Source organism: Semicossyphus pulcher, unplaced genomic scaffold (assembly GCF_022749685.1).
Source record: "Semicossyphus pulcher isolate SPU_LCO1_2020_fin unplaced genomic scaffold, fSemPul1.0.p SCAF_20, whole genome shotgun sequence".
NCBI classification, from domain to species: Eukaryota; Metazoa; Chordata; class Actinopteri; order Labriformes; family Labridae; genus Semicossyphus; species Semicossyphus pulcher.
Window position 1 is genome coordinate 1974860 of NW_027211694.1, and position 26203 is coordinate 2001062.

The window sequence follows — 26203 nt, forward strand, 5'->3', positions numbered from 1 at the left end:
AGACAAAATAATTTTAACAATAAATGTTTTCCTCCTCTCAGGGAGCTACAGAGGGAGCTAATCATGTTAGCTTGTAGCTTTGGGAACAAGCAGTGCCACCGTCAGGCTGTCGCCTACATCTCTGACTGGATCTCCAGCAACAAGAACAGGTAGGGACACACACACACACACACACACACACACAGAAATACTGACCCTCGAGAGCTGCCTGGCTTCATGTTATCTTTGTCCCTCTTTTGGAGACAGCGCTCGGCCAGGATTGTTTATAAAATAATGCAACTTAAATATTTCTGTTTGATGTGATAGCTGTAAAAGAATCGTCTCATGCTATTTGTTTGGATCAAAGCAAATAACAACAAACCAAATCAAGGCTGCGGTTATTCAGCAACACTGTGAGGTAACATTACATTTTTCTGGTTGCTTTGAAAACAGCAATTTAACGTCTCTTCCTGGTTCAAAAACAGCATCTTACGCTGAGCTCAAAGCTGTCTCTCTGCAGGGATCCTTTCTGTGATGTTGTCAGACACTTAGGAAACAATCTGAGCCTGTCAGTGGAAACAACAAGAACTTTTAGTGGACGCACTTTGATCCGGTGTGGTTGCCCCAAAGGATTACATTGCAGCCATTACAGCCTGTTTCACTGCGGCCAGCTGAAACCTTTTTGAACCTTTTAGTCTTTTAAACCCCAAAGTATTTAAATAAAGGACCCAGATGTTAAATATACATCTGCAGTTTAATGTGGACTTGATTGAATTGAGAATAAATAAGCGTATTGGCATATGTGGCGGCTGCAGCCTGAACCCAAACAAACAATGCACCTCTCACTGCTGTTGTTGACAACAGTGATCCAGCCCTCTCTTTCCACATTGATCCACTTCTTTTGTTTCATTCTTCTCTTCCCTCCCTCCGTCTGTCTGCCTCTAACTTTTCCTCTTTCATGTTGCTGCCGGCTCGCTCGCTCCCTCCGGGTCCTTAACGAGATCTGCAAAATTAGATTTCAAACGACAAATTAAATAGAGACAGATGCTGCTTTTCTGCAAAGGACAGCAGGGAGAGGATGATAAGAGGCGTGCGCAAATTAAAAACACTGTAAATTAAACAGTTATACACTCCAGCCGAAAGGTTTTATGAATGAATCCTCAGAGAAGTAACGTCTTAATCTGTCATTGATGTTCATTTCTGAAAGTCCACCAAGTATCTCACGACTTCTCGGCCCTTTTTTCCAACTTGCTTTTTCAAAGTGAAGTTGTTTGCAGAGCAGGGCAGCGAGGGAGCAGCGCACATGACAAACCATATGGCAGCATTTTGGATAATCTCCATTTTTCCGTCCTCACTACAAGACAAGAGCAGCCTTTTTAAAATTTGAGAAGCAATTCAGGAAGCGCTCCATTTTTCAGTGGTGGGAAAGTGGCGTATAAGGCCACATTCATGCAGGATTAATCCCTCCGGGCTGATTTTTTTCAATATTTAATGCTCTATTCATTGATTTTAATCCCATCTGGAGAGCACATGGATTTGAAATTTCCCTTCTCCGTGCCCGAGTATTAATTACTGTCACGCCGTTTTTAACAAAATGCAAGAATATTGGAATCTTGTCAGGAGAGTTTATCTGAATGGAGTGCCAAAAAACAATGACTGTAAGAGAATGAGGAAAATTTGGAAATACAAAGATAAAAAATGGTATTTATTTCATGCATATCAATTTACAGTTTATATAGTTTCATATTATTGATTTATTGTTTTAAATAATGTTACTAAAAGCCTGTAAGACCCAAAGCCAGTGAAAATAAGGAAAAATACTCATAATTATTCTTTATTGTTTTGTTATTGTTCTTATGTGTTTACATTTTTAATTTACTTATGTATTTGATATATATAAAAACAATTAATTTACTTATAGATATATACAGAAATAACTATAAAGGGAAATATTATATAATAATAATAATAATATAATAATATTCTATTATATTATATATTATATAATAAATATTATAAATAAATTATTAAAATAAATACTTTAATATAAATCTCAGAAATAAACATAATAAATAATAATTTATATTTTATTTGTCTTTATATTTTGACATTTTTTATTTTACTATATTTTTTATTTTCTATTGATTTATTTTTATATTTTTTTATTTACTTTTATATAAACTAATCTTTATTTTTCCAACTTTTTTATTCATTCTTTTTTCATACGTTTCTTGTTACTTAGTTTTTCTTCAATTCAAAATGTTAAATGTACTTATAAATTTTTTTTATCATTGCTCTTTATGTTTCCAAATGATTCAGAATCAGAAATACTTTATTAATTTTGTTTTGTTTTGTTTTATTTCTTTAACGACTTTTTTTTGGCACTCCTGTGACTCCATACACCTGACCCGGCTTCATAATTAACCGACTTCTCTAAAAATAGAAACAAAGATGGCGGACAAGTAACACTTAACTTAGCACTGTGTTAATTCTGTGTGTTGTGTGTATCTACAGTTTTAGCCTCTTTCATATGTCAAACAGCAGGCCTCTGTCACACCTGCGTCTCCTGCATGAAAACAGTGCTAAGAACCACCTGCTGTAAAGAGACTCGGGCTGAAAGCCGTCCACAACAATGAGCGTGATTACTGCAGAGCACAGCTAATATTTTAGCGCCTACGTCCCCTCAGATTATTAATGATGTCCCACTGGGGCTTTGTTGTAAATGACCGTCTCAATGGATCAGAAAAATGCTCCATATTTATCTTGGTGTGGCTGCAGCCATTGATGCATTAACCTGGTGGGGGGTAACCGGCAACAATGCACCGCTGGACCCCAATTAACACCCTGTTACTCCCACCCTTTGTGCATTGTGTTCGGTGTTTGTATGCTGGAAGACATCCTGGAGCCTGCTTTGATTTTATTCTGCTTAATTTTATTTATTTTGATATTAAAGATAGAACAGTGTGTTGAACACAGCAGCTCGGTGAGTGAACAAACACTTCAAATTTGACCACCTAAGTCCTCCTTTGTACCTGTTTTGGATGCTGTTTTAATGTGGAAGTCAGGTGATGTAAGAACGCACAAATCTGCTTGGGATGTTGAAGTCTGGTGCGATTGATCCGTCAAACAAACACAGTATTTACATCCGGAAGAATGGGGTTTGATTCCTGTGTGAAACCAGCTGACATTGGTTACTCAAGCGGGGTACATGCGACAAGATAATCAGGCTGATTTTGGGCCCAATTCCCCCCCTCAGACAAAAGTGAGCAAAGTCCTGATGGTTCTCAAGAGGATCTCTCCAGATGTGCCTGTGGTGGGACGCTACCTGTTAGCTGCAGCTACGCTAGCTGGACTGCATCCTAACAGGAGTGGAGGGGCAGCTATAATCATTATTTTCAAAATAAGAGTAGAACAAATAAATATGTGAAACAGATTGCACTTCAAGTTGTGCCTTTATTCTGAGCTGCTTCATATCTTCACCTTTTGTTTGTCGTGAAGCTTCAGAGTGAGTCAACGAGTCACAACAGGTGGTTATGTAAATAAGGGTGTGTCCCTGATGCGTGTGTCACAGGGCTCCATAGCTCAGAGGTTACAGCACTGGTCTTGTAAACCAGGGGTCGCGAGTTCAATTCTCACTGGGGCCTTCAAGCGTTTTCAGTGCTTGCTCTGGTAAGGTCAAAGGTCATCATTACATGAGCACTTACTGTAAACACGTTAAACCTGAAGTACTTGATCGTGTTTGACACGTAGCAACTACAGCAGCAAGGTGTGACGTCTTTAAAGTGATTAAAATCTGAATGAAGTTTGCTGCGGAGGTCAGAAGAGGTGGTTTATTGGTTTGGTTTGTTTTGGAGGCAGATATTTACACCATGTGACTTCGAGGAAAAAATCACAAGCGGCGCCCAGTTAGTGACGCGTTTTCCATCAGCCAGCAGTGGTTGGTCTGCCAGAGAGGGTAGGCGGAGCTAAGCGGCTGCTTTTCCGCTCTCTGCTCGTATTGCGAGTAAACAGTAATCTACTATGGCTGAACAAACAAAGAAAAGATGGATGACTACAGATACAACTTCAACAAGAAGTGAAAATCCAAAGAAGAAGAAACAAACTCGACGCTCAGATGAAGCAAACAGTCTGAAAAGGAAAGCGACCGTCAGCCAGGAAAATCAAGAGTTACAACCGGAGCCGACCGTGGACGTCACACATGCAGTACTGTCTGGATATCTGGGACGTGTGCTCATGCAATAACCGTTTACCGCCACAGGTGGCGCCAAAGAGAACCAAACTGAAACTTTCGAGGTTAGACCTTTAACATAATGTAGTTTTGGCCTACGTGAGGCTTACCACTATGTTTTATTTCAAAGGAAACTAAACAGGAACACCAATAAGGAGTCTTGTGAGTGACTTTTAACTTGGACAATGCAAGCTCTGGGACACCTTCCCAACCCATCACGCTGTGTATGAAGCTTGTCTTATTATTGTGGCTTCACAACCTCTAGTAGAAAACGAGAACATGTTCCTCGCTTGTAAAATAGGTTGTAAACTTTAGTGGATCTGTCAGACTTTGTGTTAAAGCCAAGTGAAGACAAGAAGGAAACTGCTGCTGACCCCAGTCTGGCCCACGTATGCAGATGATACCACGCTGTCCTGTCCTTCTCATCTTCACCTTTTGTTTGCTGTAAGCTTCAGAGTGAGTCAACGAGTCACAATAGGTGGTTATGTAAATAAGGGTGTGTCCCTGATGCGTGTGTCACAGGGCTCCATAGCTCAGAGGTTAGAGCACTGGTCTTGTAAACCAGGGGTCGCGAGTTCAATTCTCGCTGGGGCCTTCAAATGTTTTCAGTGTTTGCTCCGGTAAGGTCAAAGGTCATCATTACATGAGCACTTACTGTAAACACGTTAAACCTGAAGTACTTGATCGTGTTTGACACGTAGGAACTACAGCAGCAAGGTGTGACGTCTTTAAAGTGATTAAAATCTGAATGAAGTTTGGTGCGGAGGTCAGAAGAGGTGGTTTATTGGTTTGGTTTGTTTTGGAGGCAGATATTTACACCAACGAGCCGAGTGATAGAGAACGATTGTCCCAGTTGTGTTTTCACTTCTTGTTGCCATCATTTGCACACATTAAATCTAAGTGTTGATTTTTCAGCAGCTAAAGAAGAAAAAGTTCCTCAGGAGGTGGTGGAGACCAAAAACAAAGCCCAAACAGAATTTAGAGTTAGAAACAACAAGTTTATCATCATTTTGATCTGGAACTGATGGATGTGGAAAGAAACAGCTGTTGTTGTTTTAAGTTGTCAGCTTAAAGGGGAACTACTCGGTTTTAAAGATTGTTTCTGTTGCCCCAAAGTGTCAGAAAAGTCAAGTTCAATCCTCCATTATCTGTCTGCATATGTGGGCCTTAATTCAAGAAAATTAAAGACATGTTAGTGCTGATTTGAACCCACATCCTGCTCTCTTTCCACAACCTAACCAAGTCAATTTAACCCTAAACATAATAAAACTGTCACCATTAAACATGAAGCATCGCGGCCCTGCTCGGCTGTATTTTGTCAGCTGTACACTCTGGCTCAAATTAAATATTGGAGTCGCTCAAAACACCATAAAACATCTCCTCCCCCAATACATCCTCTGCAATGATGCCGTTTCTCCGTTCAAAGCTAGTTTGCAGCTGAAAAAAAAGTGTAGTTCTTCTGCAACAACAGGATTTGTTTCATAATACGCTGTGTAACTCAAGGGCAGAGGACACAAATCTCCACCACAACACCACAGCAAATGATTCTCAGTTAAAGGATGCACTCATATTTCTACAACACATAAATTCCCTTTTCTTCTTCGTCTACAAAGGCCTCCATTCAACCCACTCAAACCTCCCCCTCCTCACCACGGAGAGCTACAGTGGCTCTTTGCGGAGCCAACTTTAAAACCATTTCTGGCCATTAAATTCCGATCTTGAAAAATTAGTTTGGCCAGCTGGCAGCAGCGCCTCAGGAGCTTTGCTGCAGAACTGACAGCTGCTGCTGAGGACATTTTAAGAGTGACAGAGGTCAGAGATGATGTGGAATGAAACTATAAACACTTCCTAAAGTTGTTTCATGTGTGGTGTACGGAAGCCCAGAGCGGCAAAAAGGAAAACAGATTCTGGTGTCTGATTCAAAATGACTTAAGAAACAGTGAAGGAACAGTTTTTGTCTAAAGTGAAATCTTTTTTAGTTTCTCTTTTTCCATCTTCATCCGTGAAAACGTTGGGAAAAAAGTTCAGAGGTCAATAAATACATTTAAAGCCAAAAAAAGCCAGACAGTAATGTTAGACAAACTTGTGACCACACAATAGTAGTTGGCTTTACCTTTAATTCTAAACTCACATTTGAAGAAAATAGGAATGCTTTTATTCATGTTTAGAGTTTGGGGAAGTGGCGCCCTTTAGCCTCCTGTGGCCGATATGGGTATTACAACAACAAACACTAAGGATGAGGATATTTTTTCACCTCCCATCATTTTCTTGACGTGCAAAAAAAAAATAACTACAAAATAATCTTAGTTAACTTTTTTCTTCTTTAGAGATGAAAAAACAGAAACTTAGAAAATGAAAAATATATACAGAAATAAATGACCAGTTCAGGTGAAAATAAGGGAAACGTGCTCATAATTTTTCTTTGATATTTTGTTCTTTCTACTTGTATTTCTCTTTTTTCCTGTTTACCTATATTTTTTTTTACAGTCCAACAAAATTTAAAACATTAAAATAAATAAATGAACAATACATTTAAATATCTGCTGATAATTATTCTTAAATATTTTATTTGTATGAAATTAAATTAAATATAGATTTCTCCACGTATTTTTATTTCCTTATTTATTCTTTATATTTCCAAAACTTTTACATTTACTTAAATATTGTACTTACAGATTTATTCTTCTTGGCACTCCTGTGACTCCATACATTAACCCGGCTTGGTAAACTTGAAAGTGGTGCACTGAAGCCTCTTGGCTCTTTTCACGGCAAAAAGAAGAGTTTTCTTTTCAAAGATGAAGAAAAAAAAACCTGAAAGTTAGAGAAAAAAAGAACTTTGTTCCAACTTTAAAAACTTTTTTTTCCACCTCCTTCATAGAAGAAGAAAACTTTAATAATTAAGATCAGTCTTATGCAGCAGAAAATGGATCACCAGATCTTTTGACCTGTCCAGGCTTCCGTACTGGTTTGAATTAGGGGGAACAATGTGTCGTGTTGTCACAGAAACATCACAGCAGTCAGCTTCAAACCTGCTCTCTGCACATGCTCTTGTGTTATTTCTACTTTGCATTCTTTTCCTTGAGTTCTGTAAGTTTTATATTCCTCATCATCATATAATTATATATCTTTCTATCCGTCCTTGTGATGCTGCAACAAAAGACTCGTCCCGCTGGAGATCGATTAAGTTTTATCTCATCTTATTTTTGGTTTTAATTACCTGACCGAGCTCCGGCTGCTCTGTCGGGGTAGTTAAAATATTTTAATTTCCATAATGTAGAGTGACATTTAGACTCCAGAGTCCCACAGACAGAGAGACAGACAGACAGATGTAGCAGATGGTGGAGCGACGTGTTTACTGTCACGATGGGAGTTTGATGCAGAGGAAGAATTGAGTAGGAGGGGGAGACATTTCAGGAGAAAGACGGAGCTTTAGGACATAAAACATCCTCTATAGACTGTTAAAACACACACTCACTCACACACACTCTCTCTCTCTCTATCAGTGTGTAAGTTAACGGGATCAGAGCCATCTGGAGGTTTCCACAGGCTCTGCTCTTCCATTATAGATTCTGCAGACGAAAACTCGACTTTATTTTTATGAAGAAAAAAAACAGCTGAAGAAGTGCACGAGTGATTAACTAGTAATAAGAGCAGTAGTACAACCAGGGGCTGCAGAAGTTGTACTTCATGTTTTGCATGATTAATAATCTGGAAGTAGCTTAAATAAAATCATGTTATCTGGTTAAACACACTCACACACACGCACACACACACACACACACACACACACACACATACACACACACACACACACACACGCTCGAGTACACGGTGTTTGGAACATGACGTCTGAGAAGGACTTTAACGCCAGAGTCAGCATAACGTGGAAGTCAGCCAGCGTGTGTGTGTGTGTGTGTGTGTGTGTGTGTGTGTGTGTGTGGTTGTGTGTGTGCATGTGTGTGTGTGTGTTGTGACGCTTGCTCTTAAGTGGAGCATCTCTAAAATGATTTCCCAGGTCGCTGAATGATGTAATTGTCCCTGCATCACTCACTCTGCACACACACACACACACACACACACACGGTCCTCAATATGCTAACAGCTGAGCTCACTGTATTGTGATGACGATTTAGGTCAAGTACCTATGCACACACACACACACACACACACACACACTCACACACACTCACACATATTATAGTGTGGAGGAAATGTTCACCTTTTTGCTTTGCTGATGATTCAGGCCACTAACCAGCTGGGCCGTGGAGAGCGTGTGTGTGTGTGTGTGTGTGTGTGTGTGTGTGTGTTTTTTTCTGTATAAACACCCAACAACAGAAACATTAGTAACCTGTAATAACTGCAGTTCTACGAGTGCATACTCTTGATGTTCAGCACAGACTGTAGAAGAAGTGGACGTGGTTTGTGAATATTGTTTTGAGGCTGTGAGTTTAGCACTTTGGTGTCGGCCATGTTGGATTTTTTGGAGCCAAAGTGACCACATCTGGATGAAAGGGGGGAGCTCGAGAGGAGATACAGGCCCCGTGTCCACACAGCGTCCTTTCCTGGCAGGGCGCTGGGATGAGGCGCTTGCGCGGTAAGAAAGAAACGCTGCATCTGGTGGGAGGGGTTGTTTCTATGACAACAACAAGCTTACAACGCGTAGGGCGATAAAAGCACAACACTTACCAGCGACACGTAGTGTCCAGCTCCCACAAACAAGCTTTTCAGTCTCTATTGTGGTTCTGTTTGTTTGTCATGTACAGCTCCTGGTAGACAGAAAGGGCCAACACTAGTTGCTCCTCTTTGTTTGGTAACCAGGGTGACAAGTGGCGCCCCATCTGATTGGTTGCCTGAAAAAAAGCGGCGCTGATGACACCAGCATCTTTCCGAAAAGTTCAGAGCTTTTCAACTCGAAGGGAGCGGCCGCACGGAAAGAGGCGGAGCGCTGTGAGAAAAGACCGCTCTGTCCGCTCTGTCCTCATCGGGGAAAAGGAGCTGTGTGGACATGGGGTTTGTTATCAGCTAAAGCTAGAGCTAGCTTGGCTTGCAAGATGTATCCGTAGTTCAACTGTCAAAATGTACTTACCTAAAAGTCTTTATCTGTCTTTATTTTATGACCACGGAGCGTTTAATGGAGCCCTCTCTTGCTTGGTATCCAGAAAGTGTCCCAGTTAATCCTGCAGACGAGTCTTATCAGTGTTTTCACTTTCATTCCCTTCCCTGCTCCACTCTCACTGCTGATTTTTCTGCACACGAGTCAAACACAACTGTTTTATCGTCCCTATAATGTGACACACACTCGAATGTCTTGTTGTTCTGACAGCTTGCTTTCCTGTCTTCCTCCCAGGATCCCTCCCAACATCAGAGACATCGTTTACTGCACCGGGGTCAGCCTGATGGACGAGGACGTGTGGGAGTTCATCTGGATGAAGTTTCACTCGTCCAACGCCGTCTCAGAGAAGAAGATCCTGCTGGAGGCTCTGACCTGCTCCGACAACATCTTCCTCCTGAACAGGTACGCGCCGCGCTGCTGTTAGTGTGTCAGGTCCCGGAGGAGGACGCTTTAACCTCCCCACAGAACAAACAGACGTCTGAGTTCTTTAAAGATGTTCGACAGCTTGTTTTTACTATTCCTTGCTTTGAAAGCTGCGCCGATCGATATTATTGATCTGAACATTGACTTACAAGACTCTGTTTAAAGGTTCTTCCTCCGGCTTAGTTTAACGATTCTCAGCTGTTGAAAGACACAAAAATTGCAAAATCCATATCTTCTTAGCTTTGTGATATCATTTCTTTTAATCCACATAAAAGCAAACACAAGCGACGGCAAATATTTAAACCTGGAGGATGGAAAAGTGTCTCCACTAGGAGGCAGGTCAGCGCCAGGTCAGCCCGTATCTTACCTTCAAACTTTATGTCACGCTGGGATCAAACAACACGATACTTTTAGTCTTCAGAGTCCACTACGTCCACACTGATATGTTGTCTTTACTATGTGCTAGTCGAGGCTGGTGTTGCTTGTTTCTCCAGAAAGGGTCGTGTAAAAGGGCGCGACAAGTCAGGAAGAACATGTCGACGTTTTTAAGACCCAATTCACTCATGAGACACAGTTAGAGACCAGCTGGGGAGCGTAGTGGAGCGCTTAAGAGGGAGATAAACCCTTCAGGAGTTGTTGGAGTGCGACAGCGTATTAGGGCCGTTGTGAGAAACAAAAAAAACAGAGCTGCAGGAGAAGAGTAATAATGAGAGAAAAAACTCGAGATTAAAGTCGTAAATTTGCCAGAAACAAACGGCAAATTTGTGAGGAAATGCTGCCCCTAGATTTTGTGTTGTCTCCTTCAGAGCGAGTCGTGCTGTCGGATCTGGAACTGTCTTTAAAGCCAAACTGATGTTTTTGTAGGTTAGTCTCCGTCATGAGGTTGTAGGGTCACTCTCATGTGGAATGTAACCCCTGGGGCAAACGGGGTGTTTCTGCAGCAGAGGGTCGCTCAGTCTTTCTCCTCTGTGAAGTCTGCTTCTTGTGTGCAGAGAAAACAGGCTGAAGCTGCTCCGAGCTCTGTGCCGTGCACGCCTGTGTGAGCAGCAGAGAGGAGAGACAGGTGAATCAGAGGGAGGGGTTGCGGCTCAGAAAGGTTCCTATGAACACGATTTTACTAGTTTTTGTTTCTCGCAAATTTTTGACTTTATATTCTTACAAATTTGCCTTTTTTTCTGGCAAATGACTGAGAATTTTCTTCTTTCTTGTTTTTCAGAAAATTTCTTCTCCTCCGTTTTTTTTCCCCAAAGACCCTGATAGGTCGACGTATTGGAGACAAGACAGTGTATAAAAAGTGGATTAAAGGGATAGTTTGGATTTTTGGACACTAAGTTCTTAACACTTCTTAATAGTGGCGTGGATCAGCGTACTCACCGAGTCCCGTGGTCGGAGTTCTGTCCGGTTCTGAACGTAGAATAAGTCGTTCCTGTGAGATGCCTGGGTCATGAAACCAAAAAAGTTTTACCCGACAACATCTACGTTCAGAACCTGACAGAACTCCGACCACGGGACTCGGTGAGGACGCTAATAGCTTTGCATCCGCTACAACACTTGCAACCATTTCATACAACCTAGTGTCCAAATATCTGAACTGTCCCTTTAAGCTATTGTGATGTTACACATTGGTTAGGTTAAAGATATCGGCCTAGTTAGAAGTAGTCTTGTTTTCTCATAGACTTCTATATAATCAGACTCCTTCTTCGCCCCCGCTGGCCGTTAGAAAGAAAGAACCTCGGTGTAAGAAACGTCAACATTGGCTCCTCTTCTTATTTGCAATTTATGAGGCCAAAAGCAGCTGAAACAGAAGGCAGAAGGTCCACTGATTCTTTCCTCTACACTCCCATAAAGTCTGTGAAATATCAACAAAGTCATGTCACATCACGAGCAGCAACACTCACTTTCCTCCTGCTGCACACACCTGTCAGGCCGGGTCGTTATCACGCTCGTGTAATCTGAGTTTGACATTAGCTTCTCTTCTAAAAGTTCATCCTTGTTGTTGTTGTTTGCTCAGTGTGCCGCTGACCTTACCTCATGTCACGATAAGCTCCCCCCCTGCTTGCGTGTCTAATTGCTTCTTGCAGACACGCTACTCATTAATTAATGAGCAACACAGCAATTATTCATCTATCTGGCAACTAAGTGGCCTCGAACACGATGCAGTCACAACACTGACGTCTCATCGCCTCACAGAGCAAACACTTTTTAGAGGTTTTTTTTTTCTGTCTTTGAGCTCTGTTTTTGGTCTCCTCCACCTCCTGAGGGGAACGTCTGCCTCTTTACCTCCTACATGATCCACCATGTTCACCAGCTAGTCTCTGACTGTGTCTGCTGTTCGCTGCCGTACAGGTACGGTGTTATCAGAGTCTGTTTGCTGGAGCACAGATTAATGTGAGTCGTGAGACTGAACAGAACCAGTAAAGTTTCAGGCTGTAAAATTAAAACAATATGTGGGTAGACTCTGAAGCACTCCTCAGAGCTGAAGGGAGCTGCTGTGTGTTGATATTTGTTTGTGAGTGTGGTGAGCTGGTTAGAGTTTCATGTCAACACATCTGTAATGACATTTTAACTCGTAGGAATTTTGCAGTTATATCATTCAAGTCAAAATGTTAATTAAATTACAGCTTATATATTCGTAATGTTATTTTAGCTAGTAGCAAATATTAAAGGAACGATATGTAACATTGACTGCTAGCGTCTAAAACAATGACTGTATATATAGATGGACGACGCGTCTCCATCTGCTCCCATTGTACAAAGTGATGCTAAAATAGCCCCTGTGATAGGCGCTGCCATCTTGCGATGGTGACGTCATATGGAGCCAGAGTCTGCGCAGTAGAGATCGGCGGGTGGCGCCACCGTAGCCACTTCCGCTAACCCAAACACACATTTAAAACAGCAAGGATCTTGCACGGCGGCATGTTTAACAGCAGAACAGCTTCTTTGTGTTGGTCTGAGGTTAACGTTCACAGGTATGGAAACTTCAATGACTGTAGTGATTGTTTTAGTTACGTCTCCTCTCACCGATCGTCCTCCACTCTGCTAATCCGAAACTGATCGGCTGCAGGAGCCGTATTTGTCAACAGAGCTGTCAATCATCATTTAATTAAAGTAAACTTGTCAGACAAATGAACACTTGGACATCATCTTGGAAATCAGCATGATAAGAACTAACTATAATGACAGAAACCATGTTTGAGAAAAATATATTTGACGCGTATTTTGATTTTATAGTTTGACTCATGTCCCATCTGTTAACATGGAGGAGGCGGGCTTTATGAGCTATATTGAGCCAGTCAGCAGGGGGCGACAGAGAGGGTTTGGCTTCACTTTGAGGGAGCTGTCATGTCGGCCATCTTTTTATACAGTCTGTGATCTAAAAAGGGTACTGCAGTCAAAATTCAAAATATCGGAGAGCGTTGTCTCCCCTCCTCCCCAGATTAAAATTTTAACGTTTCCTGCTTCAGCGTTAGAAAGCACAGGGAAGACTCATCGGTCTGCCCCGGGGGCCGAGCTGCCACTAGCTACGGGGCTAACTCCCGTCACTTTATACACACAGCAGCGAGCAGGAAGCGAGACACGGTTGATGTTAAAACTTTTTGTTTTAACGTTACAAGAACTTTATTTGAAATGATAAACATCATTAAGACGTTCTTTGAATGTTAGATTAAAACGTTTTCTGTCAAACGTAATTAGAACTTGTAGCTCACGTTAGCCGATGTTATGGGAACGTTGCCTGCTAGCTGGGCGAGCGCAAGACGTGCGAGGGCGGGATCGCACAAACCAAAACACACAGACGTTCCACACCCGAAAGAAAACTTCAAAGGAGAACAAACTGGCTGCAGCGTTGTTGTCGGAGAAGCCAGTATTTCAACTTACATATATATTACACATCGTTCCTTTAAGTTAGATTTTCTATGAACAGAGTTTGTCAATGCGACAAGCTTTAACAGATGTTCCTAAATGTTCTCCGTCCTTAAACAAACGTTATAATAAAAGAAATGTGACGGTGGAAGCTGCAGCAGCGTTCAGTCTGCAGGTTGGTATTCATCCTGCACTGAGAGAGAAACAGACTGTAAACGGAAGGAGCAGTGAAAATCTGCCCAAGGCCATACATGAACATTAATCTGCCCCCCTGTAACTAAGTGTGTGTGTGCGTGTGTGTGTGTGTTAGCCGCAGAGTATTTTATCAGGAGCTAACTGCGGTTATCTCTCGTTGAGAAAAATAGCGAGGATGGATGGATCTCACACACACACACACACACACACACACACACTCAAAACTGCACAGTAAGAAAGATTGGTGTGTGTGTGTTTGTGTGTCAGGCATTGATTTTTAAGCCAAGGTAAACTGTTCAGCAATCAGAGAAGTAGTACTGCATGTTCAGATAGCACCTATCACACACACACACACACACACACACACACACACTCTTCAAGGCTCAGACACACACACACACACACACACACACACACACACACACAGAACTCTAAAACCACAGCGTAGCGACACACTGATTGGTCGCACAGGAAATGGTTTCAGCACAGAGGCATTGTGGGAAAAGAGAGAGAAAATTGATTTGGGGGTTTAATGAAAAGACAGCTACAAACAACGCACACACACACACACACACACGCACACACACGCAGAAGGACAGAATATACAGAGAATAGGAAACAGAAGGTAGACTCTCTCTGTTTGCCTCTTTGTGTTTCTCCGTCTCACATCTTCAAAACGCTCCGAGTGTGTGTGTTTGCACGTCCCAGATATCCGGACGCTGCAAACACACTCTGTGTGATCACAGAAAATTCCTCTGATTCCTGACGAGCTCGGAGTAATCACACATCAGAGGAGGGATTTGTGCTTTGACAGACAAGCAGGGCTCCTAATAACAAAAACAAACACTCCAGAATGACAGTTTCCATCAGACAGTTTGACCTTTTCTGCCTGTTTTACATAAACAAACATACAGTCTGTTTGAGTGGCAGCTTAATGAAAGCGTTATGATGACAAAAAACTGCTAAGAAATGTGTGAAATTAGCCACAACAGTTATCGTCCTTATGTGTGTAAACGTTTAAACATTCACTCCTGCGTTTTGATGAACCGTTTCTGACATGTTGGCTTAATATGACTCACAGGGGAAGTTGTTGCATGCGAGGTTGTTTACATGTAACACACATCGTAAGAGACGCACCAGAGGTTTATATTTCACCGTTATAAATCAGTAATTAAGATTATATCAGTATAAGCTGATGTAACTCAAATTAAATAGAGATATGAGACCTTTTAACACATACAGTATAAGACACTTTTTAACAGGCTACAGGCTAAAGCTAGCATGCTACGAAACAATAGCATTCCAATATTTCACTAATGAAGAGGTCATACAAAAGTAAATATGACTTTAGCTCACTTCTGCAATTCGTGCTAAAATAGGAACAACAAGCTAATCTTATTAATAACTCTAATTTATATCTGTATTGATGCTAAAACACTTTATAGGCAACAGGCTAATGTTTTAGCCTGCTATAAAACAATAGCATTTTAACACTGTATACTAACATTACCATCAATAAAATCATAATTTAACTTTGCTAGGTTAAGTTACAACAAATACATCTCATAGGCTAATATCTTAGCATGCTAACTTGGTGCGAAAATGAATTTCAGGCTACCAACAAGCTATTGTTTTAAACAAAAACATGTTGGTGTTTGTTAGCATGCTGAAGATTTGAGCTGTCAAATATGAGCAGAAGCATATTATTTGTTTGCTAGCCTACGTAAATCATCTATTAATATTCCCCAAAGGCTAACCTTTACCATGGTAGCAAATATGAACATGCTAACATTCTTTTAGGGGAATCCTTAGCATGCTAACTTTGTGCAGAAAATAAAATATAGAATTTCCGGCTAAAATTGAAGCAAAAGCATGTTGGTGTTTGTTAGCATGCTAAAGATTCCAGCAGTCCAACATTTGAGTCAAATATGAGCAGTAGGATATCTTTTGTTTGCTAGCCTAACTAGCTTAAGTAAACCTTTTGTAAATATTAAACATGGGCTAACTTTAGCATGACAGATATAAGCATGCTAACATTCTTTTAGGGGAAGTTTTAGCATGCTAACACAGTTGTACTAACACAACTCCATTTTGCAGTTGATGGCTGTACAGTCTGCTGTGCTAACTGACCATGTCCGTGTGTCCTCTGTCTCGCAGGTTACTGAACCTGTCTTTGACCTCTGACCTGGTCCCCGAGCAGGACGTGATCGACGTCATCATCCACGTTGGAAGAAACCCGCAGGGTCGAAACTTGGCCTGGAAATACTTCAGAGAAAAGTGGGACGTCCTGAACGCACGGTGAGGAACGAGAGAGTTTATGGTGATGTTCTGCTGAACTGTGGAGACACTAAGCATGAAACTCTGTCTCTTCACAGTTACGGTGAGGCGTTGTTCATGAACTCAAAGCTCATCGGTGGAGTCACAGAGTTCCTGAACACCGACAAAGAACTCAGTGAGGTAAATACACAAACACACACACATTGTTGTCGTCCTGCAGTAACTGAGGATCAGACTTACAGGTACATCAGGTCAACTCCCATCCGGTGACCCCTGTTTCACCTTAAGCCTTACGAAATATTGAGATATGGGAATTATGACGTCTAAACTGCCCATTTTTAGCCGTTTAAATGCCTGAATATTAGCATGTGTTCGCGTGCAGGCAGATGGGGACTGAAGAAACAAGAAGGGATCATTGAGGTTTGTTTTGAATCCAACTTCCTGATGTCCAAAAACTCTCCACACAGGAAGTGTTGTGGGCGTCTCTTCCTGCTTTTTATTAATCAATGACTAATTCTGAGATGATGCCATGTGTGAGAGAAGTAAGCATCACTCTGCCTCCGCCCACTGTGCACATCTGAAAAGTGTGTCTCAGGGTGAGTCACAGAGGGGAGGAAAGTCAAAGAGGAAGGAGGAGAGTTAAAAATAGAAAGTGAAACTGTTGGATTAAGGAGAAGAGGGATGGAAAAGAAAGAGAGGAAAAGGTAGAGGAGTGGAAAAGTACAGTTAACGATATAAAGTATATGAAAGTAAGCTGCAGGGATGGATTTTCTCCTGCGCTCCAGTGAATCTGTCTAAGTCAGAGCAACACTAAGTTTCCTCTTCAGGCCTCAACTTTGAAGAAAAAATCAGATTAATTGTCTTCAACAAAGTTTCTCTTTCAACAGCTCCAGTTCGTCTTTAACACCTCACCTCGCACGCAGGAAACTTTTCCATTTAATTACCGTCCTTTTAAACAGAGTTTTACTTTCATACCAACACTTTCATGATGGAAATTTTACCTCTAATTGCCTTGAAAGGAGATTTTCTCTTTAATTTTCACCCTTTTAAAGGATAGTTTGGCTTTAATAACTCTGCTTGTGTTTAACTGGCTTTGAGAAGAAAAAGCCTTTTGGACTAAAACATCAAAGAGCTTTTAGTTTTTGCCCTTGATGATTCTGTATTTCCATCATTATGGGCTAACGTAAGATATGAGGCCAAATGTATGTGGAGACGCCTTTCACCAGAATTATAGAGGTACACCTTTTTAATGTCTGGCACTGATCGTCATCTTCGTTCCAGATTCACCCCCCAAAAAATGTTGTTTGTCCAAAGAAATCATTCAACTGTTTTTCTGTCCCTTCCTTGTGATCACGAGGAGCTACAAGCTAGCTAGCACTCACAGGTCGGTTTTTTTACCAACGGTTATCCTTTTAGTCTTTTAGCACGGTCGCCACCTTGTGTATCATATTTACCAAGACTGTTTAGTGTGTGTGTGTGTGTGTGTGTGTGTGTGTGTGTGTGTGTGTGTGTGTGTGTGAAAGGAGGCCGATTCACTCAGGTACAAAAACAGTAAGCTGGCCTTGACCTTACTTAACAAGTCACTCCCTAGCTTCCTGTTTTTATAGGAAACTTTTAATCAATATTTATCTGCTGGCAGTTCAATGGGAACTTTAAATGATTACCTGACTGTTATTTAAAACAGAAGTTTGACCATGCTTTTGGCATGGCAGACAGGTTTAAATACTACAATACCCATGAGCCTCGGCAGCCGCTGCCACAAAGAAGGGGCCACTCAGAGGAGTAGCGAATTAAAAATGTTTTATCGTTACATTTGAGAACAAATCAGGTGAAATAATGTGAATTAAAACGCAGAATTCACTTTAAATATCGTTTTGTGTTCTTTGGCGACACCTCTGGTGATAAGCAGTAACTGCAGGTGTGTTTTTGGACCAACAGGAGATCCAGCATCTTCACTGACATCACTTTGTTTCTTTTTCCTTGAATTGCTTTTTTAGTTTCATAATTTGTAGTCTTAAATATTTTCTTTGTTTGGACGTAGTAACCGACACGCCATCTTTAGCTTCCACGAGCGGTTAGCATCCACCGTCAAAGACTTTTAAACCCGGTGATTGTGTCTCCTGGCACAATAAAAGTTTAATAAGTATTAATAAACATCTTCCTGAAAGTTCTGTACCGTCGACTCTCTGTCAAAGCAGATACTGTCTGACACAGTTCCTATTATGTTGAACTGATAACCTGCAGAGCTTCATGCTGATCGTAGCTGTAACAGACCTCCAGCTGTGAGTCTCATAACATTGTCTGTGGGAAAAACAAATGGGACCAGGAACAGGGGCGCTCGAAATAACTTCTCCCACGTTGGAACTCTATTAATGCGTCCAGCTGCCTCAGCTAAACTCGCTGCTGAAAACATCGAGCACACAGGCGTGTAGAGTTCACTGGTTCATGGAACATTAGCAGAGCAGCCATCGTCATTTTTGTTCAAATTTCTGCCCTGCTGGATTTTTTCCAGTCAGCTCGAGTGTTGTGATTTAAAAGGAAATTTATTCAGTGGAAACTTCTGTACTCATCTACCAAAAATGACTCTGTAAAAACGTGGTATAATTAACTTTTCAGACTCTTTGGGCTCGCAATATTTCTCTTTCTTCTCTTCACAGAGGTTTCTAAATTCTCATATTCTAATCTCTCTTCTTTTCCTTCCTCTTATCCTCACATTTTCTTCCCTCCATCATTTCCCTCCCCTCCCGTCTTTTCTTCCTTCAGTTAAAGGACTTCATCCAGTCCAGTGGCGTGGGGGCGGGGCCTGCGTTGCCACGGGCGCTGGAGATCGTCGAGGGCAACGTGCGCTGGCACCGCCTCCACCGACGGCAGTTCTACCAGTGGCTGCGCAAACCTCCGAACCCCGTCCTCGGCTAACGCTGCACTAGCTAGCTAAAGTGAAGCGTTGCAAACTGACTGCTAAGCTAATGCTAAAGTACTACTAGCTTACAGATGCAGTCAGATAGAATTAAAATAATGAAAGACTGACTTGACTGATTATTCAGCGGGTTTCTCTTTTTTGCTTTTAAAGAAATATGTTTTCTAACGCTTTATTTCAGACGGATTATTTGTGTGGCTGATGCTGTTCAACTGGTTCAACTGGTTTCTGTGCTGTGAAATGACAAGTTCAAGGAGCTAGCAAACTAGCTAGCAGTCACTGAGTCAGTAATTGCTAGCTAGCAGCTACGCTCATAAACGTTGTAGTGTCGACTGTAAACTCTTAAATTGGCAGAATTTGATATAAAAGTTAAAGTTAGCAAAGTTCCCTCTAAAGTAAAACTTTATTTAAACTTGCTGACGTAAGAAGGTGTGCATTTAACAGTTAGCTGTTTTGATCGATGTCCTCGTGACCTAGCTAAATGTTTCCACAGGTCTTAGCGTCAGAACCTTTGATCGTCTAAATTTGACCAAAGTTATCTGAAACCAAGTAAAACGTCCACACCAATATCAATCGTTCTTAAAGAAACACTTTAACACAATACGTCTCTTTAACTCGACTGGCCAAAGATGACGCTCGTGTTTTCAGCCCCTCTCAGCTCCAAATGTCTCACTAACCAGACGTCCAGTTTAAATTAGACCTTCCTCTGTTGGCTACATGAAACGGGCTAACAGCAAAAGGCAGATTTCCCAGCAGTCGGCTGCATGTCGATCACTGAACAGAGCTGTAATTAACACTACATGGACTTGCTGTCCTCTGATCACAGCGCTCAGAGGACTCATTCACACTCATTAACGCTCCACAACATCCAAACCGCTTCAGCTTGAGTTTAAAGCAGCTTCTTTTTTTTAAGGATCAAAAACTACAACAGTTTGGAAAATATCAGCGGGATATTTTGGCTTTGTTGGGGCTTCTCTTTAGAAATATACTTTGCATATGAAAGCTCGTGGTAACTTCAAAATTGAGCTCTTATCCACAGAGAACGCCAAATTTCCCACTGAACAGCGTTTAATCTGTGGACTCTTAAAAAGAGTTTAAAACTTTCTCAATAAGTGGAAAACATTTAGCGGGGCAACAAACTGTTGGCACATGAAAGGCATGATGGGATGTAGTAAACGTGTTACTGAGGCTGAATCTGGCTTCAGATGGAAGACGGTAGAGTAGAAACATTTGGCAGAGACAAAAATCGCCCATTAATTCAACACGTGAAGTTCCATTTTCGAGGCTTTAAGAGGAGTTTATAACGCTGTCCAAAGACCAAATGGTTACGCAGTGATAGAAGAAAGACATTCACAAAAAACATGTAACAGTACACGAAAAACAAGGAAGGAAAAGGTTCAGCCAACAAAAATCTATTTCAAAAGAGAAAATGATTTTAAAATATGAAAGAAAAAGCCAAAAACAACCAAAGTTGTTTCTTTCCAAATGATTTTCTTCGTGTCTCTAAAGACTGAAAACATCACGATCACAACTACTTTAATCAGCATACAAAATGTTGCATTATAGAATTTAAAGATCAAACTATTACCGTAATATTCGGTGTACAAGACGCACTTTTAATACATTTCTTTTAATGTAAAAAGTCGGTGCAAGTGGAATGCAGATATTTTATTGTGTTACGGTGTTTTAGCCAGACGGTGGCGCTATAATCTTGCTAAAGCTTCGTCACAGACATGCGGCGTCATGACCGCCAGTGTAGCCGCCATCCTCACAACAATCAACGTTACTGTAGGCTGAGCTCAGCTAACAGCGCCATTAGCTAGCAGGATGCAAACTCAACATGGTGAAAACAGATGGAAGGCTGTAATTTGTGTGTTTTGCATGAAAATAAATTGAAGACACAAAAGTTTTAGAAAACGTTTTTCCCTCTGGGATACCCCCCAAAAACAGACTGCGTCTTATATTCTGTTATTTACGGTTCATCTCTCGACAACTCACCACAACGTCCATATTTTCACATTCACAGTTCAGACAGTGAATTTTAGACGAATATTAAACATACAACAGAACTCTCTCCGTACTTAGTGACCTTGTAAATCCTGACAGTCAAAGCAAACAGTGTAAAATAGTGCAGAGACATTTCTTTTGTTATCAGGGGACTATAAAACCTACAGTAACCTTTCCGACTGACTGCAACCTTGGAGACTTTGAACAAATAGCACAGATCTCTGTGGTTTCACAAAGCACAAAACCAGGAAGTGTTGGATAAAGCACATCAGCCTCCGCTAAAGGACAGAAACATCAAACATAAAGATTATTTTTTCAGCCAATCAGTGGTCAGTCTCAAATCGACCCCTATTTCCTGTCCAATGATGGCCGAGTAAATGAATGGACTTGAAGGATGGTTAAAGTGGGGCAAAGGAACGGCTGAAAAGACTCTGTGGCTTATGTCGAGTGTCGCTGTATGCAGACGATGTGACTTTCTACATGGGGACACTGGAGTTCATCTTCAGTGGACTTTTAACAGATTCTGCAGCATGACGGACTCTTTACCGGGATGGAATCTACAATGTGACGTTCAAGTTTACGAGTCAGCAGGCCTGTAGAACACCGGTGGATTTGAGAGGCTGACAGACCTTCAGGAGGCTCTAAAGTTTACGCCCTATTTGATAAGAACGAAGCGACGGTGTTACGGTATTTTGGTGTCCTTAAAGTTACCATTGGACCTCCTGCAATGGATAGATTTCAGTAAAAACATTTGGTGCAATAGATCTGCTCTACCGGAACTACGGAAAGTGTGTCGACTCTACGGATCGACGTATTTTCTAGCATCGTGGATTGGACAGTTTAAAGGTCTCTGAAGTGCAGTGGACTCTAAGGCGTAAAGAGTGTCCCGGATTTACAGGACTTTCTTGGGTTTGGACGTCCTCTTTCAGCCTCAGTGTTTTAATGTAAATGGTACTAATGTTAAAGTGAACCGGAGTCCACAGGACAAAACGCTCTGGACGCACCTTCATGAGTTTTTGGGTGGACACCTGGAAGACGTGTGGAAAACCTCCGTCCTGTTGAACAGACTCTTTGAAGTTATTCCTCCTCTGTTAGATCCGGCTTTGATGTTAATAATTGAGCCATATATGAATTAATGGGCCTGCCTGCTTCTATACACCGTGTGTCCAGTGATGTGTGTGTGTGTGTGTGTGTGTGCGCGTGTGATGAAGATGAGGATGGTAACAGCAGCAGTAGAGGCGATGATGACTGTGCTGTTCCAGTAACGATGATTAAAATTATGATAATTAGAATTATTATGATTACGATCAGAACGATGATTTGTTGGTGAAAGTCGAGTCAGTGATGATAAACGTTGATGTGAAAAAGCTAATTGGTATTATTATAATTATTCTGCTGATTATACAGTGAACTTTGAACTTTTATCGTCCTGTCAGGGAGACAAACACGAAGCCGCCGTACAATAAACTCTGTAAATCATACACATATAATTCTGTCAATCAAACTGTGGAAGGAGTTAAAGATGGCGTTCATGATGATTGTGATCATAATGATGAAGGCGGCTTTGGACCAAAATGTGATGGGGTCAGGAAGTGGCAGTCTAGAATTTAATTCTACTTCCTGTTTGCACTGCTGTGGTTTCCTGTGTTTTCTGATTGGGTGATATTAAAATGGTAAACCTTGTTTCTGAAACCGTCTGATTCAATCCAACACATGAGGAGGCAAAGACGAAGCTTTGTTGCGTTTTTCTCCGTCCATCCATCCGTCCATTATCCATGTGAGCCTTTCACACTCACACTCACACCTACGGGCTGTTTAGCGTCACCAATGAAGCTAACGAGGATGTCTGTGGACTGTGGGAGGAAGCCGGAGGGAACCCACGCACGCACGGGGAGAACATGCAAATGATGACTAATGACTTACCTGCAGGACAAACGAGCTTTGAGTTAAAGTCGCTGGCTTCCAAAAGTCCAACATTTAGTTTGATCAGCTGTCTGTGATGTTTCTCTGATGCATGAGTTTCTGTGATGCAGAATAATAATATGAGTCTGCATGCACCGGACGTTACGGCGCATAAATGTGCCACAATGCCGTGCGACGACATTCCAAAACAACATCAGCTTCAGTGCAGGTGTGATGTGGAGATTCACCTGGCTTCATTTGTAACATTAGTTCAACATTTGGTCATATTATTGAACCGTGTTGGTCTGACATAAGACGACCCCCCCCCCCACACACACACACACACACTTTCAAAACCAAATCTTGTTTTTATAAAGATTTTATTGTACCGTTTAGATAAAAACACGTTTCCGATATCTTTTACGTTAAATCGTCACATCTGAAACAAATAAAATGCCTTTCAAAGTTTCATAAATCATGAACCATGAAGTCTGTTTATAGAGCAGTCTTTAAACAGCTGGAGGAACGGGCACACCTCCGTTCTGTTGGTCACACACACACACACACACACACACACACACACACACGCTCGCTCTGAGGGCCTGTTGTGAATGTTTTTATTACTGTGTCGTTTCCTGAACCTCGACATTGCAAATGAGGGAAACCTCAATGATTTTCTGATCTTAAATAAAGGTTTGAATGAATGAATGAATCTGTTAGCTAACGCTGTCATCACCCTCTGCGACACCGTAGTTCCTGTCTGTCTGACAGCTGTTTAATGACTCTGCTGCTTTGATAACCATCATCTTAAATCAGCATCATAACTCCGCCTCAGCTGTCGGACTTTTGAGCCACTTTGTTCCCGACGATCGTCGTGTCTCTCCGTCTTTCGTCCCCCCGACTCTGCAGCTGTGAGTGACGGCTGGCCTCGGTCATGAGGGGCGCACTCGCTTTACAGAGACCTGGCGCCGTCTGTTGTTGTGAACGTCTTTAAAGGTCGAGACGCCGGATATAAAACGATCCCACTTTTTTAGATGTCTTTTTTTTGGATCAACACGCTGTACACTGTGTATGCACTTGTGTTGTTGCTACAGTCCCGGCTAAGTGACACGATGATACCAGGTAAAGTTTTGCCTCCTTCATTATCGATTATATTTTTCATTCAGTAATAACGAGCCAGAAATCGATGCAGAAAACGCTCAAATTCGTTCATAAAACTTTCCCCGATTGCTGGAAAAAAATAGTTTGAATAGTTTGCAGAATTTTGACTTTGAAAACCTAAATGATATAATTTATTAAAAATGTAAAATATATACAAAGAACGTACCGAAGCCGACTAGCCCACAGCTTTAAATAGCTCTCTAACTGGTACTTGTAGGCCATCATTTGGTCCCCTGCCGGAGCTCAGTGTGCCAGCTGCCATCGACAGCTGTGGAAACTACGCAATGAGTGTTTCTGATAATTCACCCAAAGCCTCCCCCTCCTTTAAATAATAAAAAGCCAATAAAAAGGATTAATTTCTGACTGCACAAAGAGTTTAATTACTCGTGAACGTGGGTGTGAGATCCCATAAAGCCTCAGTTTGTGTAAAAACTGTAGAGAAAGTGGTGAAGTTGTCGTAGTCTTTAACAGTCGGTCATCAGGGATGCTGACACTATGACATGGAGACGGCGAGAACAGTCAGGTGGCCCAGTTTCTGAACGCTCATCTCATCTGTCAGAAAGTTTTCATCATTCATCTCCAGGGAGGAAGAAGAGGACGACTCCACGGAGCGTCAGGAGCGAGATTCAAACCAGCAACCTCCTGAGCTCTGCGCGTCTGACATCCCTCTAAACCTCATCCTCAGTGATGAACGACTCCTGTGTTTTTCCCACGGCATCATGGGAAATCACACCATGGATACACACTGAGAGTTTACCCTGTGTGTGTGTGTGCGCGCATGTGTGTGTGTGTGTGTGTGTGGAGATTAATGGGACTCGGAAAGAATGTGACAGAGAGAGAAATGAGCTGAACAGATGATAGAGAGAGAGAGAAAGGAGGGAGACAGACGAGTGCTTCAGTGCTGTATGAATGCAGGAGAGAGGAGAGGGAGGCAGCCTGCCAGTTTAGGACAAAACCAAATTGAATCTGTCGTTCTCGCAGGCAGGACGGTGAGTTTATAACCGCGAGGAAGAGCAGCATGTGGAGGTAAATAAAGAAAGATGAGATAAATAAGGGAGGCGAGGAGGAAGGAGGCAGGAGGAGGACATATGGAAGGGAGGAAGGAGAGGATGCAGGAAGGTGAAGAGGAAAGACAGAACGATGAGAGAGGATCATTCAGCTGATAATCAGGCCGATCCACATTCAGGTTGTGACTCTAGACATTAGCTTGCGTTGGGGGCGTTTTGTTTGGGTGTCCTAATCGAGCAACGTATCCGTTATCTTCAGTCGGCACAGGAGCTGTGATTATCGTGGTCTGAATTAATCAAAGACAAAGTCTCCTCAAACCCACACGTGCAGCGGCGTGTCTCGCACAGCGACATGTCTCGTACACAGCGACGTGTCTCATACCTGCTCGTCAAAATTAATTTGATACTGTTAGCCTTGTAGCTAGCTAGCTAGCAAACAATGCAGGATGATTTCGTTCTTGTTCCCAGTGACATTTTCTCACCGACTCTTTGAAGACGATTAAACGTTTATGTTTGAACCAGATTCCACCTGCTTCTGTCACGAGGTTCAGCTCACGTTCACACATGTTAACAGTGATTTTCAAGTCCCACTGCAGTGCAGAGCGTCACAGCCACCAAGGGAAACATTTTTGCACACATGGTGGATTTGGTCTCTCGAGAGCTGCGTTCAAGTCCAGCAATCATCACCTCCGTCAGCCTCCGTATCAGAGCTGCACAGCCGAAGTCTCTGCACATGCTCAGTCTTCTTTTTCTTCTTCTGTGGGGAATGTGTCAAACTGCTCCCTTCATGACGTCTCTGAACCTTCTTGTTAACATCACACAGCCAATAACTCACTGAAATGACGTCAGATTTAACCACCGCTGCAGAAATGCGCTACAATCATCACTTTCGTCGCCTTTTCAAAGCTAAAAAGAACAAATGATCAAAAACGTGTTTCTGACGCGTCGGTGTCGTAACGTCTTTTAGCCGGGTGAAAACAGGTGAACTGATGTCTCAGACGTTCAGACAAATTTCAGGGTTGAAATCCCAGTTGGTGCTCACTGGGTTGGTTGATCATCTCACACTCTAAGCTCTGATTGACCGTTATTTTTCCAACTGGGGAAGGAAGGGAGGACAGAAAAGTGAGTGAAAG

The 26203-nt window shown here is 41.9% G+C and overlaps 1 protein-coding gene and 2 non-coding genes across 3 annotated transcripts in view; all 3 read left to right on the forward strand.

The window, feature by feature from the left end:
* The window catches only part of LOC138599584 (thyrotropin-releasing hormone-degrading ectoenzyme-like), a 182802-nt gene extending 160094 nt beyond the window's left edge, over positions 1–22708 (forward strand). Inside the window, exons 16-20 of the mRNA XM_069671317.1 lie at positions 42–149; positions 9555–9722; positions 15957–16097; positions 16175–16256; positions 18840–22708. Of these exons, the coding sequence (XP_069527418.1) occupies positions 42–149; positions 9555–9722; positions 15957–16097; positions 16175–16256; positions 18840–18992 (652 nt within the window). The 3' untranslated portion in view covers positions 18993–22708. The remainder of the gene's footprint in view (positions 1–41; positions 150–9554; positions 9723–15956; positions 16098–16174; positions 16257–18839) is intronic.
* trnat-ugu (transfer RNA threonine (anticodon UGU)) lies at positions 3551–3623 on the forward strand. Its single transcript has one exon. It is a non-coding gene; the product is annotated as a tRNA-Thr (tRNA).
* trnat-ugu (transfer RNA threonine (anticodon UGU)) lies at positions 4730–4802 on the forward strand. Its single transcript has one exon. It is a non-coding gene; the product is annotated as a tRNA-Thr (tRNA).
* Positions 22709–26203: the final 3495 nt, after the last annotated feature.